The 18,457-nt window shown below is 26.3% G+C and overlaps 3 protein-coding genes across 5 annotated transcripts in view; all 3 read right to left on the reverse strand.

The window, feature by feature from the left end:
• Positions 1-1,176: 1,176 nt before the first annotated feature.
• Positions 1,177-7,976, reverse strand: LOC100202199 (uncharacterized). 2 transcript variants are annotated; one of them, XM_065810452.1, is made up of 6 exons: positions 7,790-7,976; positions 7,577-7,607; positions 7,347-7,436; positions 6,876-6,977; positions 1,771-1,855; positions 1,177-1,646 (listed from the first exon to the last, which is right to left on the reverse strand). In XM_065810452.1, exons 1-6 carry the CDS (start codon positions 7,846-7,848, stop codon positions 1,495-1,497), a joined length of 519 nt encoding a protein of 172 aa, XP_065666524.1. In that variant the 5' UTR covers positions 7,849-7,976; the 3' UTR covers positions 1,177-1,494. The 2 variants fall into 2 exon arrangements, with proteins under 2 accessions (XP_065666524.1, XP_065666525.1); XM_065810453.1 differs by having other exon boundaries at positions 1,360-1,643.
• Positions 7,977-8,093: 117 nt separating this feature from the next.
• Positions 8,094-9,949, reverse strand: LOC105846863 (nuclease SbcCD subunit C). The gene is made up of 3 exons (XM_065810451.1): positions 9,872-9,949; positions 9,471-9,799; positions 8,094-9,394 (listed from the first exon to the last, which is right to left on the reverse strand). Exons 2-3 carry the CDS (start codon positions 9,786-9,788, stop codon positions 8,129-8,131), a joined length of 1,584 nt encoding a protein of 527 aa, XP_065666523.1. The 5' UTR covers positions 9,789-9,799; positions 9,872-9,949; the 3' UTR covers positions 8,094-8,128.
• Positions 9,950-17,345: 7,396 nt separating this feature from the next.
• The window catches only part of LOC100208423 (kinesin-like protein KIF28P), a 68,132-nt gene continuing 67,020 nt past the window's right edge, over positions 17,346-18,457 (reverse strand). For both annotated transcript variants that reach the window (XM_065810454.1, XM_065810455.1), the window contains exon 30: positions 17,346-17,684. In XM_065810454.1, the coding sequence (XP_065666526.1) occupies positions 17,547-17,684 (138 nt within the window). In that variant the 3' untranslated portion in view covers positions 17,346-17,546. The remainder of the gene's footprint in view (positions 17,685-18,457) is intronic.

Consider the following 18,457-nt stretch of genomic DNA (forward strand, 5'->3'; position numbering starts at 1 on the left):
TAGAGGTTGACAACGAGTTGTTATTTTTGCAAAGAGTTTTTTTTACTCTTTACAATAATAATAACTCGTTATCAACATGTTGATAGTTTAAATTCTGATATTAATAAAATAAATTTTTTTACTAAAACTAGTAATCTAGATTTATTAACCTAGTTATTGCCAGATGTTTGCTTGTTTCAGAATTTTTGTGTTAGGAAATTTTCTCGGGATGATTTATTGTAGAGTGATATTTTTGATGAGCGTTGTGGCATTATTACCTTTTAAGCAAATTAACTTTCCCTTGTTAGATATATTTGACCCTTATTAAACACTGTTAAACTAGAGCTTCAGTCTTTCTGCAAGTAAGCCTAAAAGATTTTGGTATTTCCATCTACCTTAGATGTATTTATTGACACTATTTAGTCTTGTTTATTGTCTAAAGATTTGATTATTGCATAGATTTTACTTTTAAAATTTATACAATTTTTAAATCTTTTACAATTTGAGTCTTTTGACTTAAATTGAAATATAATTTTTTTTTCTAGACTGATTGTACTAGAGTAGGGTAATGTGGGTCTAAAGGGTAATGTGGATTTTTACCAGTTATATAAATAATTACTCAAATAATTAAAAGTTTTAATTTTTATTACATTTTAAACCTTTTGAGTTTAAAATAAAACCATGCCATCCCGTTATAAACGGCATTTTTTTTTATAGCTAATATGTCATAACACTTATTTCTTTCTCTGTTGTTAAACTTTAAAAAAAAAATATATGAAATAAGCGTAAGCATACGAAAAATGGAAAATATAAAAGCTATATTACCGTATATAAAAGCTATATTACCGTATATTTAGGTTAAATATAAAAGCTACATTACCGTATATTTAGGTTAAATATAAAAGCTATATTACCGTATATTTAGGTTAAATATAAAAGCTATATTACCGTATATTTAGGTTAAAGAAGCATTAAAACATAACACGGCGTGGTTAAAATTTAAAATGTTTAGAATATTTTTTACACACAATAATAGTTTTAAAAAACTATTGTAGAATAAATATGTAGAAACCAAAATACCTGTTTTTGGTTTTTAAACATTTTACCTTGAAAAACCATAACCTTATTATATTATCAAAATAAAAAACTTAAAATATGTTTATTCCCATATAAATGATTCAGAGAAATAACAAAAAATAACTTTAAAAAAATATTTTTAAGTCGTAATACAATTTATTGTAGAACTTTGCAATAATTATTTCTGTACAAAATATTTTTTCCAAGAATATATAAATATATTTTTCGTATTTAATTTAATCAACTTCATTCTTTTAAAATATTCTTCGTCCGCTTTAGATATCATGGATGTTATATAGAACACTGTTTTATTTTCATAAAAATCGAAGCTTTTAAAATTTACTTATTGTTATTCCGCATCTACAATTTGAATTGGACGCATATAATACTTAAGCACATTTATAAATAATGATGGAACAGTACTTGTCAATAAGTATTTTAATATATGTGTTCAGTTTTCTCTGCGTATACTTGGAGAACCTTAATAATGAAAGGAACTAGATACATGACAGCAAGTCCGTTTAAAATAAGACCAAACACTATTATTTTCCACGTTGCGATGGAACAGCCGAGATAAAGGCGATTTACTACTAAAAAAATTAAATGTTATATATAAAGCATTTCAAGATTTATTTTTATCATTTTTAATGTTCAAACAAAAATTTTAAACATACAACACCTCAAATTGAAATCATTTAATAAAATATTGGATACTTATATTAAATTGTGCAGGGTCAGACAACCTCTCGAGACGTAATGGAACACCTGTTCTATAAGCTGTGACTTTCACAAAGTAAACCTAAATAAATTTAAAAAATACTTAATAATATCATAATAAATGTATATACAGTGGGATGCAAAAAAAAAAAAAAAAAGCCACACTAAACGCTATTATATACAAAAAATTTCTGAACCTTATTTAATATAAGTAATAACAAAAGAATTTTGATGGATAAACGTGTATGATACTATATTACTGTAAATTCCATATAATTTAATTAAATCAAAATATATATAGTATTTTTTTTTAACTGCATAACCACCTTTTGTTTTTTAATGACTTCCGCACATCTCAAAGACATATTATCTACAAGTCTTTTTAACAAGCCATTTGATAAAGCATTTAACCAACATAAAGGAAAACAAATTAAAACTATTTGAAAAAAACTATTGTTTTTCTATTGTTTTTAAATCAGGAGACTGAGTTGATCAAGACATAAGATATATAGCATAGATTTTTAACACAGATGTCATAGTGCTACTCATTTTTTATTTAGTTTTCTCATATATTGCTTGCTAAAACAACTTCAAAAAATCTTTTGACCATGTTGAAGGGTCAGGTTTTTAGAGGGTTGAATTTTTTCGTAATTGTTTTCCAACAGTGAGTCACCATTATAAAAGAAAACTCATCGCTCCAGATAATTTTCAACGCTGTTTACAAGTCCAACATTTGCGTTCAATTTACTCAAACTTTTTTAGCGATTGAATTTATTAGGGTAGTTTTTTTTCCAAAAAGGATTTCTCTTAAATTGGAAAATATCTTGTTGAATTACCTTGTGCAATTCAACAAGATATAGTCCACTTTGAAATATTTGCAAGATTCGAATTTAGCTTTATGTTGATTATACAAATAACATGTGATTATACAATCTTTTTTGACTGTGCTAAGAATATGACCTTCCCTTTTTGACGGTTTACAATTTTTTCCTAATCCTACAAGCCTTACATATTTTTTCTCTATTCTATTAAAAGTTGAGTTTTGTTGTTAAAAACATTTCAAAATGCTCTTGCGAAGCTCTACTTAGTTACTAGTCTACTTAGTTAGCAGCTTCAACAATATGTTCTATAATAGCTAGATGTTTAACACACATAAGATGTGTGGTCATTTTAATCTCTTATTTTTAAACATGACAACCAAGCAGTAGGACAATGTGTGAAGTTTGTAACAGAGGCTTCACAAAAAGTTGCTGGCTCTGATTCTGGAGACAGCATTATAAAAACTAGACTTCATTCTGTTACATGTAATCCAGTACAACTGGATTACATGTTACTAATTGCTTTTCTAAACAAAGGCAAAGAAAAGAGAGCTCTTGGTTGAGTGAAGACTAGAGATGGTGTCTCAATAAAAATACTCATCCTGGGCAAATATTAACTTCATCCAGCTACTGTCTTGTAAAAAGACTCCTAGACACAAAAAACTTCCGAAGAACAGCCTAGCACACTATCTTTATCTAACAACGTGGTATAAACTTATATAAACTATATAAACTTATAAGATATAAACTTATTTTATATTGTTTTCTTCCAAGGATGATGAAACATGAAACTTTTTGACTCTAATCATTGGTTCTTGATTGAGCCTCGTTGGAAACTCATTCTTTTATCTAATGAAGGTACAGTCTAAGGACTAAAACTCAGGTTAATGGTTTTGAGTCTGGTTGGTAGAAAAGTTTGTAAAACTCTGTCGTTGTAAAATATTAGATTAGGTAGCACTCTGTGGTTGTAAAATATTAGATTATTAACTGTCTATGAAAGGTGTTCCTGTTAGTGCTTTTGGTGTTCATTGCTATATAAAGAGCTCCTTTTTTTTTTATTTCATTGAAGGCCACATAAAGAGGTCTTTTTATCTGCTTTTTTTATGCTATTCAACTAAAAGTTGATTAGCAGAAATCAACTTAGTATGTAGTTTCCTTATTTCTGCTAATCAACTTTTAGTTGATTAGCAGAAATAAGGAAACTACATACTAAGTTGCCTTATTTCTGCTAATCAACTAAAAGTTGATTAAAAGAAATAAGGAAACTAAGTAGCTTCAACTCACAGATTTAGGAAAAATGAGTTTGGCAATAAATTGCCAACCACAAACTGTTAGAGGTTGGCAAAAAAATTTGACACAAAGGGGTTACCATAAAACACAGAAATGAGGTCTGTGATTATAAAAACAACAAAATTTTTTTTTTAAACAACAATTATGCAAAAACCAGGATGCACAACAATCTAAAAAATAAGTTGGACCATGATCACATTAGAAAAAAAACTTTTACAAAATATTGAGATTTACCTAACGCTCCAAGCCAAATAAATTAGGAACAATTTGACTATATTACGGAAATATTTCATTCAGAAAAATGAAATGCTTGACTGAAAAACCCATGTTTTTAACGGGTTTTGTCTCACAAGCCCATAAATTTGTGAAAGAATGTCAAACACTATGCAGCGTATCAACTTAAATTGAACTGGGAGTTAAATAAAATGACAAATCAACTGTAGCAACTGTAGTAAAAGTCAATTTGTCATCCTTTAAAACATCCTTTAAAATGTAACCCCAATATTTTATTATATATTAAGGCTATTTAGCTGCAATCTTTTTATTAACATGGAGGTCTTACATAGTGACTAAAAGTCATCAAACGAGAACTTGTAGCAAAAATAGAATTTGTGTAGCAAATTTGTGTGACAGAAATTCTGTTAAATATCCACTCTCTGTTTATAAAACTTTTTTTAATGAATTGGATAGTAATCATTAAATGAAAAAGTTTTTATAATATAAAGACTAAATTAAATAGCACCGTCTGTTAGTTTCTTTATTTAGTCTATTATGAAAATGGTGAAATTTATTCATGTTTACGAAAAATAGTGAAATGTGTTTATTGCTGATCTACAAGTTATTTATCATTGAAGAAGTTAAATGATTTAAAAAATTTATAGATTTCCCAGAGACAAAGGAAGGAAAACACGTTGGATGAAATGTTTACCTTATGCGAGTTTTAAAATGTCTAGCTACACTTTAGTATATGATCTGATTGGCATCAAAACTTTAAAAAGGTTAAACTAAAATAACATTTTGCACAATTTTTCTCTCAGATAGATTTTTAGTTTATTATAAAATTTCAAGGAACTTTCTACTATTTATTTTTATTACTTTGAAAATTTCTACTTTCAACTTTCAACTTTCTACTTTCAACTTTCTACTAGAAACTATTATTCTGTGACAAGGTGTATGTTACAATATGTTATTGCATCAGGAAGTTGCTGTTTTTGGAAAACCAATGATATAAATTCTCTTTCGTGTTTTAGATTTTAAACCAATGATATAAATTCTCTTAAAAGTGTTTTAGATTTTATGATAACTTGTAATACAAATTGAATGTTTGATGGTCCTAAATTTCTTTCGAAAATGTTGTGAAAATTTGTAAACAAATAAATTTCTAATTTTTATGTGATCCAATTCATTGAACTCAATATCAGTAAGAGAGTCAAATAGCAAGGCAAAGACAATTATATTGAAAAAAGTCTAACTCTAACATTTTATGAAAAACCTTGGTTAACTACAATTGAACTCTTTTGTTGTTTGACTTAAATCCACATTATCAAAAACATACGAAATAATGGACTCAGAGGGCAAACATTTTTTTCTGATAATACTTACAATGTATTTTTTAAACTTACTTACAAATATTTTTTAAGTGTTCTTTGAAACCAAAGAAGTCTCTTGTTTACATTAACACATATTTTGAAATTATGATTTGGTAAACAAATATGAAATTTTGACCAGTTTATTTAGTTAAACTTTGGTCAATATCCAAAATCATTTGAAATAGGTGGATTAAAAAGTCCTTTGACAATACTGTTCAATGGGTTTTCTTCATCTTGATTAAAGATAAAGTTTGTTTGACTTCCATATTCAATACTTTTATGCTTTAATGTATTACTTAATTGAAATTTAATGTTATCATCATAATATACTTCCTATATTAATTTATCAAAATCCACTGAAAACTTTCTACACCAAAATCAAACAAAGAGCTATGTTGTTTTAAACAAAGAACAATCATATTAAGTTTATCTTGTTAGGTTGACATTCATTGACACTTTTGTTTTTATTATTTGCTGAGATTTGTTTATTGTATCGTTGTTAATTGTAATATGCCTGAAGTTTGCTGTTTTGGGATTTTAAAAGTATTCCTTATTTATTTAAAGCAATATATTTTTATTGAAAATTTTTAATGAAAACTTTAAAAACTTTAGTTCTACTTTATATTTGATTTGAAACATGTTTCTTTTTTTAGTTATTTGACAAAAAATATATTGCAATGAAGTAATGAACTTTATAATTAAAAATTAGAAAATATTTATAAACTGTTTTTTTAAATTTATATAAATTGTTACAGTGTCTATTTTAATTTTCAGATACTTTATAAAGTATATAGATAAATTTATATGATAAATTTTTGTGTATTATTTGGCATAAATACATTGACTGGTAATAGAAACACCAAGAATTAAATGTAAACACATCGACTGAGGATAAGGGTTCAGTCAGGATCTTAGTTATGATTAAAAACCATTTAAGACATCATTTCGTTAAAAAGTCTTCAGTTTAACTAGATGATTTTAACGTTGCGTTAAATCAAGTAACGTTTTTCCTCTCATATCGGACAAGGGAAGAAAGCAGTGGTAGGGGAGCTTGTATACCACTGTACATCCAAGGCTAGTGCCAATGGTGTGTGATACCCACCCCCCTCTCCATCAATGAACTTTAGCTCATTTTGTCTGCAAATTTAGCTCTTTCAAGCATAAGTAGACCATATAGTACAGTCGGCAAACTTGGACTTTTAATACTGTTGGCAAATGTGAAAATCGAGACAAAAAAAATATTTATAACATTTTTGCTATATATATATATATATATATATATATATATATATATATATATATATATATATATATATATATATATATATATATATATATATATATATATATATATATATATATATATATATACTTTTAAATATAAATGGTAAACAAAATATCTTACACTTTGTTGTGCAACAAAATGCATTTGCTCTACATTTAGTAAAGACCTTGATAAAAAAGCATCTTCAACTACGCCAACATCAATCACAAAATCAGTAGGAATCTTAAAAAAATATATGAATCATAAAATCAGTGGAAATCTTTAAATAAAACATCAACCACAAAATCAGTAGGAACCTCATAAAAAAGAAAAAGTCTATAAATAAATTTAAGAGTAAATTAGAAATTGCCAACTATATTGTTTTAACCTATAAAAATTTCCATGCTTGATTTTTGTAAAATGCTTAATATTAAAAAGATAAAGAAATAAGGTTTTCTCTAAGGTAGACCTTAAAGATAAAAAACAAAACAATTTAAAATTTTCAATATCAAAATTTTAAATTTTTAAATATTAAATTTAAGGTAGATTCCAAATTTTATCAGTTTAATAATTATTTGTTTAACATTAAAAAACAGCAAGAAAAAGACTTACTACTGATGGATAAGACACTCGAACTTCATAACGAGCACCTACTTGAAGATCTTTCACTATATATTGAATTGCTTCTTTATCTTTTAAACTCTAACATAATTATTTTAGCAACATTAACATAATTATTTTAACAACAACTCTAACATAATTATTTTAACAACATAAGGGAATAATTTTGTGAATGTATTTTAATGTTTAAAAATAAAACTATATAAAAAAGAATAGCTAACCTGGTTATATAATGTTTCATCAACAGTAAGCCTAGTTTAAAAAATATTTCATATATCTACACAAAAATGATAGTTTATCAAGTTAAAAGATGTCTATTAATATTATTAATTTTGCTTCAAAACATTTAATTCTGTTGGTTAAAAAATACTATGATTAAACAAGAAATATATTCATTTTTCTGAAAACTAATAAAAAAATATTAACAGCCTTACGGAAAGATACAATTCCCACATATAAAAGCAGAGAAACTAACAAGATATTGAAATAGCATCTCCTTTGGATTTAATTACAATGAGAACAAATCTGCTTAACTTGAACCAAACTTTTTTTTCATCAATTGTTATACAGGAAAATACAATTTATAAAAATCTTTAGCTTTTCTTCTGATAAAAACAATTAAATTAAATAAACTAATCAAGAAATTATCAAAAATCAGTAAAAATTTATGACAAACTATACCTTTTTTTCTGACTAACTTTGCTTGAATTTATTTATAAATATTAAATATAATTCTCATTTCTTTTTTATTAAATAAATATATCCAGATAAAATCAACAAATAAAAAAAATATCATTTAACATTTTGCAATCATCAATAATCTCTTCTTTTAATTTATTTTCTTCAAAACTGCTATGAGTCGAAAAACTTTTACCAGAATATAAATTTTTAGAAACTGCACAAGTTTGAACATTTTTTGAATTAAAACAATCAACTAATGCACAAGATGAAGCATGGTGGTTAGGTTGAAAAGTACTTTTTTGAAATGTAAAATTATTTTTTTTGTTTGCATAATTCTTTAAAGGATTGTGACTCATGTTATCTTCATCACTATCTGAAGAAATTCCAACAAGTTTTAAAACATTGTGTGAGTTACTTTGTCTTTGTCTTTTTTTCGGAAAAACTTTCTTCTGTGACATTGTGCAACTTAAATAACTCTCTTGATATTTTAGATTTTGGAAAAAACCCTGGGAGTTTAAAAGATTTACTTTCTTAGAGTCTTTTAATTTTAATGAGGTGTTCTCAATTGGAATATCAGTCTGTATAGAAATTTCTTTTTTATTTTTGACAGGAGATGTACTTGCTGAAACTAATGAAGATGCTTCAGAGTTTTTATTGGAATAATCAGTTGGGGAATCATTTGATACATAATGACCTTTAATTGTCTCGTTCTTTTTTATCATGCTATCACTAATTAAATTGTTTATCTTATTTTGACTTATTAAGTATTCATCAAGTTTGTTTTTTCTTACAATTGGGTATTCCTTTAGAGTTAAATCTAAACCAGCTGCACATTTCAATGGTCTATCTTCATTTTCTTTTCTGAAAATTGGTGATATAGATTGAATTCTTGCTTTTGTATTGATTTGGTGCGCAACAACAGATTCTTGAAGTTTTTGTAACTGTTCAATCTGATCTTGAAGACGTTTTTGTTGCAATTGAAATTGCTTCTGTTGTTCATTAAAAATCTCTGCTAAGGTGTTTTCATCAGGTAAAATAACACTTATTCTTTTTTGCACTCTATTCATCTGTACATTTTTTAGGTCGTTCCTAATATTAGACACATCGGAAATATCAGACTCGCAAAATGAGGTATGTTCTGCATTATTTTTTTCCTCCAAATTGATTTCATTATTTTTGCTAAACTCATATTCTAACAACTTTTCTTTTAATACAATTTGATCTCTTATTGATATTTGCTTTTCTTTATCCAGTATTTGAAGTTTCTCTTCAAAGTTTTTCTTCATATATTGCAATTCTTCTAAAGCCTTTTCTTTCTCTTCACCATATTTTGCAAGTTCTTTTATTAAATTTGTTATCTAAACACAAAAACTTAAAGGACTTACAGAGAAAAAAGTTTGAAAAATTTAAAACTTTTATAAAATTATAAATTACCTTAATTTTGTCTTCTTTGCACAGATCTTTCAAAGTGCATTCTTTTTTATTTAACTCAGAACTAATATTAGTGGAAGATACTTGAACCAGAGGTTTAGGTAACTCAGTTTTAGTAGAAGCTTGAACTATTGGTTTTGATGATTCAATTTTTGTAATAAATTTACTTTTTAAATGCTTTTTTTCTGCTTTTATTGGAGTGGAATTAATTAGTTTTTTAGGTTCTGGGTTTGGCAAATCTAGCATCACATTATGCATAGTAAAATTTTCTTTTTTCCAAAAAACATTATCAGTAGGAGGAAAAACTTTCTTTAGATTCATAAATTAAAACACTAAAAGAGTATAAAATATAATTAAAAACAATATAAATTGAAATTGAAAATGATTAAAAATTAAAAATAAACCTGATGATTTATTATTTTTATTCATTTAACTTATTGTAATTAACAAAACAAAGCATTAACATAATGGAAAAATGCATTGTTTAACAATAAAACATACATTCAATTTAAAGTAAAACAATAGCCCAATCAACGGGCAGTTTTTTTTTAAACATGTTTTCTTGATTGTTTATACAAAATTTCTACTGACTGGAAATTTTTTGAAATACAATGTGCATTGTAAGTAATTGTAAATAATTGTATTTTGAAAAACAACAAATTCATTGTGTTCATAAACACATTTTTAAAACAATTATTTCTTAGAATCAGGTTTTTTTTTAGTTATTTTTCGGAAACAATTATTGCCGAAATAATACATAATATTTTATACTTAAAACTAGGTAAACATGTATAAAAAAGATATATTATATATCATATTAAATTTATTTAACTATTAAATTTGTATTTACGAAATGTTTATTAAATAGAATAAAACAGTTAACCGTTGAATGGTTTAAAGACAATTTATTTTAATAATAATAGCTCATTGTTAATAAATTTAAAAATAGTAAAACAAATTTGAAATACTACGACGTTTTTATTAGGCTTTAACTAGCACGTAGTTAGATTAAAAAAAGCAAAGAAAACATGCCAAATACAAGTAATAGATGAGCATTACAAATTCCTTCAGCTTGATTTTATATTTCCAAACAAACATTCTAACTCAGTCCATTTAAATTAAAAAAAAAACAAGTGGAAAAAAAACAGTTGAAAAAACGATTAAAAAAACAAAACCTTAACTTCAAGTTAAATGAGAGGGGTTTAATCTAGCAATTTATGTAACGCACCACCCTCATGTCTCTAACTTCTTCTTTTTTTTTTTTGCTTAATGTATTAAAAAAATTCAATGTTTATTTTTTTTATTTTTTTCTAAATTTAATAAATTTTCGATTAAATAATGCAAATAAAAAAAAAAATCGGAAAATGTCTCATTTTTTCATCAAACATAAAACTTGCGGGAATAATTATTTGCGGTTTATGCAACTATTTAAATAGTTATAAAACGCAATTTATTTTTTATATCTTTCTTCCCCCCTCCTCTACCCGCCTTCTCCCTCATAATCAATCGCCTTCATTGAGGAGAACCTCAATGAAGGCGATTGATTATGAGGGAGACATACCTCCTTTCCCCCTCCTTATCGCCCTCACACCATTCTATGGGGGGTGGGTGGAGTGGGTATGTGCATCTGTGTGTGTGTGTGGGGGGGGGGGGGTAGGTAGTTGTTGAGGGAAGGGCAGAAGAGAGGAGTAGGTATGATACCCCTCAAAGAAGGCAGTTGTTGGTAGGTCGGGAGATTTTTAGTTTTGAAAATCTTCTTTTTTTTTATGCGTCTTTTTTAAAAAGACTCAAGACCTAATCTTTTTGTCACAGAGAACCACGGAAGAGCATTTAACAAGGCGTTCTTCCTAACCGATGCTCAGTGGGCCGGATATTAGACATATGGTGGACAAAATTGATCTTTTTTTTTCACTAAAACCCTTTATATGTCCAAAGAATCACTTTGTATTAAGATATTTTTAATTTTATTATAAATTATAGTTAAATAGTTGCTAATACTAAAAATTATTTAACAAACTTTATAAAACTTTAAAAACGCGGGTTTATAGTTTTTTAATTTCAAATCCTATAACTTTTTAAAATAGTGCAACTGAATAATAAACTCTTCTGGTGGAAGAGAATTAAAAAAAAAATTGATGCAACAAACTTTAAAAATAAAAATGCGCAACAGAAAAAATGAAAATTTATCACTAGATTTGAAACTCAATTATCGATATTATTATATAATAGATTTGAAAATAAATATAAATATATAGAAAATATAAACAAATATATAGATTTGAAACTCTATTATTGATATTACTATATGTCCGCGACATTTAGAAAAAGTCTGTAGATTATTTATCATCTCTATATTTAATGTCTTTTTATTTATTTTTAATCTATTGGCGCAAATTCTGGATTAATAATGTTACATTTTTATTATTATAAAGTCTACTAAGTTCTCAAAGTACTATGCAAATAATCAATTGACACTCTTTATTTGCCACTATTTTCATTTATCATCAACTATCATCATCACTATCATCATTAATTTACCTGTTTGTAAACACTATATCCAATAGCACCATTAAACCACCTTTCCATCTAAACATCAGTTTAATTAATTCCTTAACATTGTGATTAGCACAGTAGTTTGTATACCACATAGCTTTTTGAGAGTGTATTTTAGAAGTTCTTTTAGCATTATTTGTACCGAATATTTGAATGTTCTAGAGATAGCATTTAGCTTTTGAAGATCTTATACGATTATATAAAAAGGATATATTTGACAGCCGTTTTTTTCAGCACCATTTCTTAGAAGCTGGTATGATTTTGATATACCACAATAATTAATGCTAAAGCTTCATCAGGTGAATTTATCTAAGCAGCTTTAATGGGGTTTTTTTATTTCAAATTTCAGAAATTTTTGTGCCAGTTTTGTACTTAAACTTACTTCTTAGTTTTAATTTTGTTGCATGAAGTAATTTATGGATAAATAAAATATTAATAATATTGTTAAGCTTATTCTTTTTGTTCTGTTACAAGCTTTTTCAAAAAAGCAACATGGTTTCCCAACTTCATTAACTGATGATGTAGCATTTAATTTATCGTAGATGTATTGAAGATCTTGAGCTAGCAAATTTTTATTACTTCTTCTTTTCTTTTTTTTTAATTTTATCACAGAGGACCGCAGATGAGCATTTAATTGGAGATTCACGCCTCCTTACTAGCCGATGTTGAAAAAAGTTTTTCACTCAGAATCTTAGTTTAATATCACCAGCAACTAGAACAGTTAATTTCGACGAAAAGAATGGTATATCATTAGGAACTAGTTTGTTTTGTCGTATAAGTCCGTAAATGTCACCAATTTTTATATTATTACGAACCAAAAAAACAAAAAAATTGTTAGGTAAACAGTGCAATTTATATTGAATTAAATAACAAACAAAATAACATCTAATTTTGTTTACGAGAAATAAAAATTGATTTCAAGCAAGTAACGTAAGTTACACGTCATTATTTTATAATGTTAAAGAAACCCAAGAGGAATAGTTCAAATAGGTTGTATACATATTACATTTACTAGTTCAAGTATTTAATATAGGTTCTCGTAGGTTCCCTAAATTATGTGACACTTTTTGTACAAAACAAAAGTAGTACAAGTTATCTTACCTCGTTAATTTAATGCCAGATTATGAGTGTAATAAAGGCTGATCTTTACTTTATATTTTTTTGTAAAGTTTTACTGTTAAATAGTTTAAATATATAAACTAATCCCGTAAGCTCATAAAACTTTAAAAGTTACTGTTTACTATAGCTATGCATAAAAAATAAAAACTTCACACTTCTAAAAAATTTTTTTTTTCATTATACCTGATACCGCAACTGAATTTTGTGGTCTTAAAAGACACTATTATACTCAAAACATTTTCAAAATTTTAAATGAGAGTATTACGAATATGTTTTATTATATGGTTTTGAACATAATAAATATTCATTTTTTAGGTTTTGTCCACCACCTGGCCCACTGTGCGATGGGGCAAAATATACCAAGGGCTCGCTTCACACCCTGGATCTCTTGCTTTTAGAGTAAGCGCTCTAACCACTGCGCCACGACTGCTTTTTGCTGATATTTGCCGCTGTAACGTTTTTCAGTGATCTATAAAACGAAGTTGTAAAGTTTACAGTTTCACTGGTCAGACAGCATATTTTAAATCGTGAAAACTTCAATTTAATTAAAGTTTATTAATCCCATTTTAAAAAATACAACATATTTAAACTGCGTTGGTCTTAATTTAAACTATGATGATTTCAGTTGCCTTTATTTCAATCAACTTTTTTTTATATACAACAGACTCTAGGTAACCAGAGTTGTCAATTGTACACAGGATTGTCGCATCAATAGTAACCACGGTTGTCATAACATAACAGATGCCGTGACCAACAAAATTTCATAAAAAGAAGTAATATTAGAAAAAGTAATGACAACAACAAAAAATTTTATGGGTATTTTGAAGGCCTGAAAATGAAATGATAAACAAAACAACAAATATATGGTCAAGTAAAATTGTGATTGGTGAAAAACTGACCTAACGCTAAGACGGATTATAAATTGTCGGAATTGACGGATTATAAATTTTTGGGGCTAGGAGCGATTTTAATGCATGAAGCTCTTTTCCATGTTATTAACCAATGATTTTATTTTTGGAATTTTTTAAAATAAAATCTTTTATTTTGAATCAGGGTGTGGGGCTCGGGGCTTTAGCCCTAGCCTTCCCCCTCCTTACTTTAATCCAGCATTAGGCCTAGGACCGAGGGCCTGTAAACATCATCAAATCATAAAAATAGTTCGAATTAATCTTTATTAATTCAAACCATAATTTTACTAACTAATCATTTGCATTTTACTTTAAAACTTGTTTTTTTGAGATTCTAAAATAGTTGCAAAAAATAAAAACCCCCGGTAAAGTAAGTTTACTGAGAAAAAAATAAAAACACCCGGTAAAGTAAGTTTACTGAGAAAAAAAATAAAAAAACCCGGTAAAGTAAGTTTACTGAGACAAAAATAAAAACACCCGGCAAAGTAAGTTTACTGAGAAAAAAATAAAAAAAACCCGGTAAAGTAAGTTTACTGAGAAAAAAATAAAAACACCCGGTAAGGTAAGTTTACTGAGAAAAAGATAAAGTAAAAAACTCATAGATTGAAAGACTAATGGTGAAAATTAAACTTTTCATACGTTACATTAAACTCCACTTTAAACTTTCATTTAGTTAAAAAAGGTCAGAGTATTATTCTTTGCATTGACATTTAGGCCAAAAAAACTCAAGATATTTATAGATAAATTTAAAGATATATAAAATTAATAGAAAAATAATTTTTTTTTACATATATTTACTCCTGTGAGAATGTAGACTTATGCAGCGGATAATTTTTTCCGATAAAAAAAACTGAACTGCATATGAAATTATCTTTAACTCACTTCAAATCACTTTTAATTTTTTGATTTTTGCCTTTGGTTTAAAATATTGGATCACCTTTCAATCTTTTACTGTCTCTTAAGCTTCTAGACTCTATGATTCAGATTTGCCAATCGAGATTCAACCCCTTATACTAAGATGCTAGATTTGCTTTTTTATGAACTAATTTAAGTTCTTTTATTTCCTCTTTGAATTGCAGGTTCCATACAAACACTTAGTATTCATGATGCGTTTTTACAAAAGTAGTAAATGCCTAACATTCATGGGGTGCTATCTTTTTAAAAGTTTTCTTGAGCATAAAAAGGAAAAAATTTACATTGTTTACTAATTTTTAAGTTTAAATATTTCATTTTAGTTTTTTATCAAAAAAAAACACCTAGACTGCATTCAGATGCTATCTTGTCAAGAGATATGCCATTTATTTTGAATTTACACGTCATTAAACTAAAATTAAAACCGAAACGTATAACTTTACACTTTTTTATGTTGAAAAACATGCTCCATGTTTTTGACTACTCTATCAGTAAATTAAAAAGATTTAGTTCAGTTAAATCATTATAAAATAAGGTTTATTTAATGCATTCTTTATATAAAACAATAGTTGTTTAAAAATGTATTCTTTAATATTTTTATAAAAATATAAAAAAGTTGTTCTAATCAAAATTCTAAAGTATTGAAACTTTAAATGTTGTCTAAAAGGCAAAAATTGATTTTGTTTTATTTTTGTTCAAAATAGCTTAAACAAAAATTCACAAACTTGAAAAAATTATCATTTTATGAGGAGCCTTAAATGTCCAAAAAAAGTTCTTTACATCAACGCTGCACTCTTTACTTCAACACTGCACTTTTTACTTCAACAACTCTTTACTTGATAACCAAACTGATGTATTGTAGGGTTATCATTTCTTTTTTCTAAACTACAATTTCTTCCAAAATGTTTATCTGAAACATTACGACTGAAACGTTCACTAAAAACATAACTTTCTCGTTTTCCGTTAGCCAATATCATTTTTATTGGTAATTTTAATGCTCATTACACTAAATTAATTGGATCTAGTACCACTTACCCTGTTAGCACTATAGCTCTAAATTTAGTATTTCTTAATCACTTACTCAAATAGATATCTCAGATATCGTAGATATTACTTACTCAGATTTAACTTTTTCCACACAACTTTCACGACTTTACCTCCTTGATTTGTTTTGTGTCTAACCCTACCTTGTACTCAATTTCTCTTTAAGTGATTTGAATCATACTATGATCTTTCCATATCTTTTATCTTTTCTTCAGACTCACCTTACCATTGCACTACAACTACTTTAAAGCTGACTGGGGTTCTTTTTTGATTCTCTCAGTGAGTGCCTTGAGCTGTTCATCTTTCTACCCGCTGATAATTGCGCCTCCTACGTATTATTGAATCTCTTATATTTAATATTCTTGAATCTCTTAAACTTAATGGCTCACTTATCATGTCATTCCAGAGAAACAAGTTAATCCATAAAAAAACATTCAAATTACTTAGTTTCCGTTGCAAAAGTTTCCCTCTTTAACTCTTCTCACGCTTGCTGTCAAGAAAGCATTTAGGTCACCCTAAATCAGATTAAAATTTATAATTCGAATTTTATTAAAATATATATCGGCAATCAAAAGATACGGCAATGTAAAGTTTAGAAAGCCTTTATTTTTTAACGTTTTCAGTTATACAGAAAGCTTAAAAAAAAAATTGATCTGAGATTGACTTAAATCTTTTTAACTTTTAAATTACTCAACTTAAATCTTAATGAAAATAAAACCCTATTATTTATAAGTAAATAAAATTCTATTCTTATATAAATAGTGGCGTGTTACAAATTTAAAAACAATCGTGTATATTTACAATTTGCTTCGTGCTCAACAAATTTACAAAGCTATTTTAAATTTTTTAACTAAATAATATGAAAAATTATAAAAATCTGACAATTATAACAACCTTGCATTTGTTATAATTTATTTGATTTATATATATATATATATATATATATATATATATATATATATATATATATATATATATATATATATATATATACACATATATATATAAACACATGTTAAATATTGATAAAAAGTTATTAGTTATTTTAATAAAATAAAATAATTACAATTTATAACGTAAATATAGATGTTAATACTGTGTATTAATCCATAAATAATTTTTCCAATAAACTTTTTAAAATGGTCAAAGATAGCTAAAAGATAATTATTAGAGATAATTACCTCCTAGGCACAAAAACGTCAATAAACGTCTCACGTCCGTAAGACGTCAAGTGGACGTACTGCGCCCACGGGGTAAGAAGTTTTTATGTTATGAAAAATTTGCATGTACTTTACTATCCAACTTTATGCGTACTTTTAATTTCAAATTATTCATTACATAGCTTAAGGTTAAAAAAACCATTTTTGTCTAAAGTTATCATAATTAATAATAAAACTATATTCATTTTTTAGAAAAACTTCCAAGAAAAATATTTTTAAAACTGCTTTTTCTTTGTTTTTAGATGTTGCTCTAACAACTGATGCAGATAAGATTTTAATAACATCTGGTAACAAATTCTTTGTTGGTGACAAATTGATAACAATCATTGAACTGAGCATGCAGTACTTGTTGGAGTTTTACCTCTCACTTTTTCAGTCGTCAATACTACATTGGCTGCGGCTGCAAAACGCTGCATGTCTTTTCTATCAGGTCCTAGCATTATCGCTTCAATTTTTGACAACTAAAAAAAAGTAACAATTCAATATATATATATATATATATATATATATATATATATATATATATATATATATATATATATATATATATATATATATATATATATACACACACATATGAAGACTACACGGGTAAAACCACAGATGTCCACTTTTTGAAAATTTCAAGTTTTATATATTTTTATGATATTTTAGTTCAAAGCTATTTTAATTTATAAATTCATAACAAAAAAACATTTAAGGTTCTATAGTCATTTTAAAAAAAGGGCAACTTTAAAACAACAACTGCTGTCCAATGTTTACCCGGTAAAAAACACAGATGTCCAAGTTATTTATAACTAAACCAATGATAATAAAAGTGCGTAAGTCACATGACTAACTTTTATCCTTAAGAAAAATTCGTCGGATGGAGTAAACAACGTTACGTTCACAGAAAAACATTAAAAAAAGAAATTATATATATGTATGTATGTATATATATATATATATATATATATATATATATATATATATATATGTATGTATGTATGTATGTATGTATGTATGTATGTATGTATATATATACATATATACATAAATATATATATATATACACATAAATATATATATATACACATAAATATATATATATATATATATATATATATATATATATATATATATATATATATATATATATATATATATATATATATATATATATATATATATATATATATATATAGCTTTCGAAATTAGGGTCGGCATTCGGCAAAAAATTACCGATCTCGTTTAA

The sequence above is a fragment of the Hydra vulgaris genome, chromosome 11 (assembly GCF_038396675.1).
Source record: "Hydra vulgaris chromosome 11, alternate assembly HydraT2T_AEP".
Taxonomy (NCBI): domain Eukaryota; kingdom Metazoa; phylum Cnidaria; class Hydrozoa; order Anthoathecata; family Hydridae; genus Hydra; species Hydra vulgaris.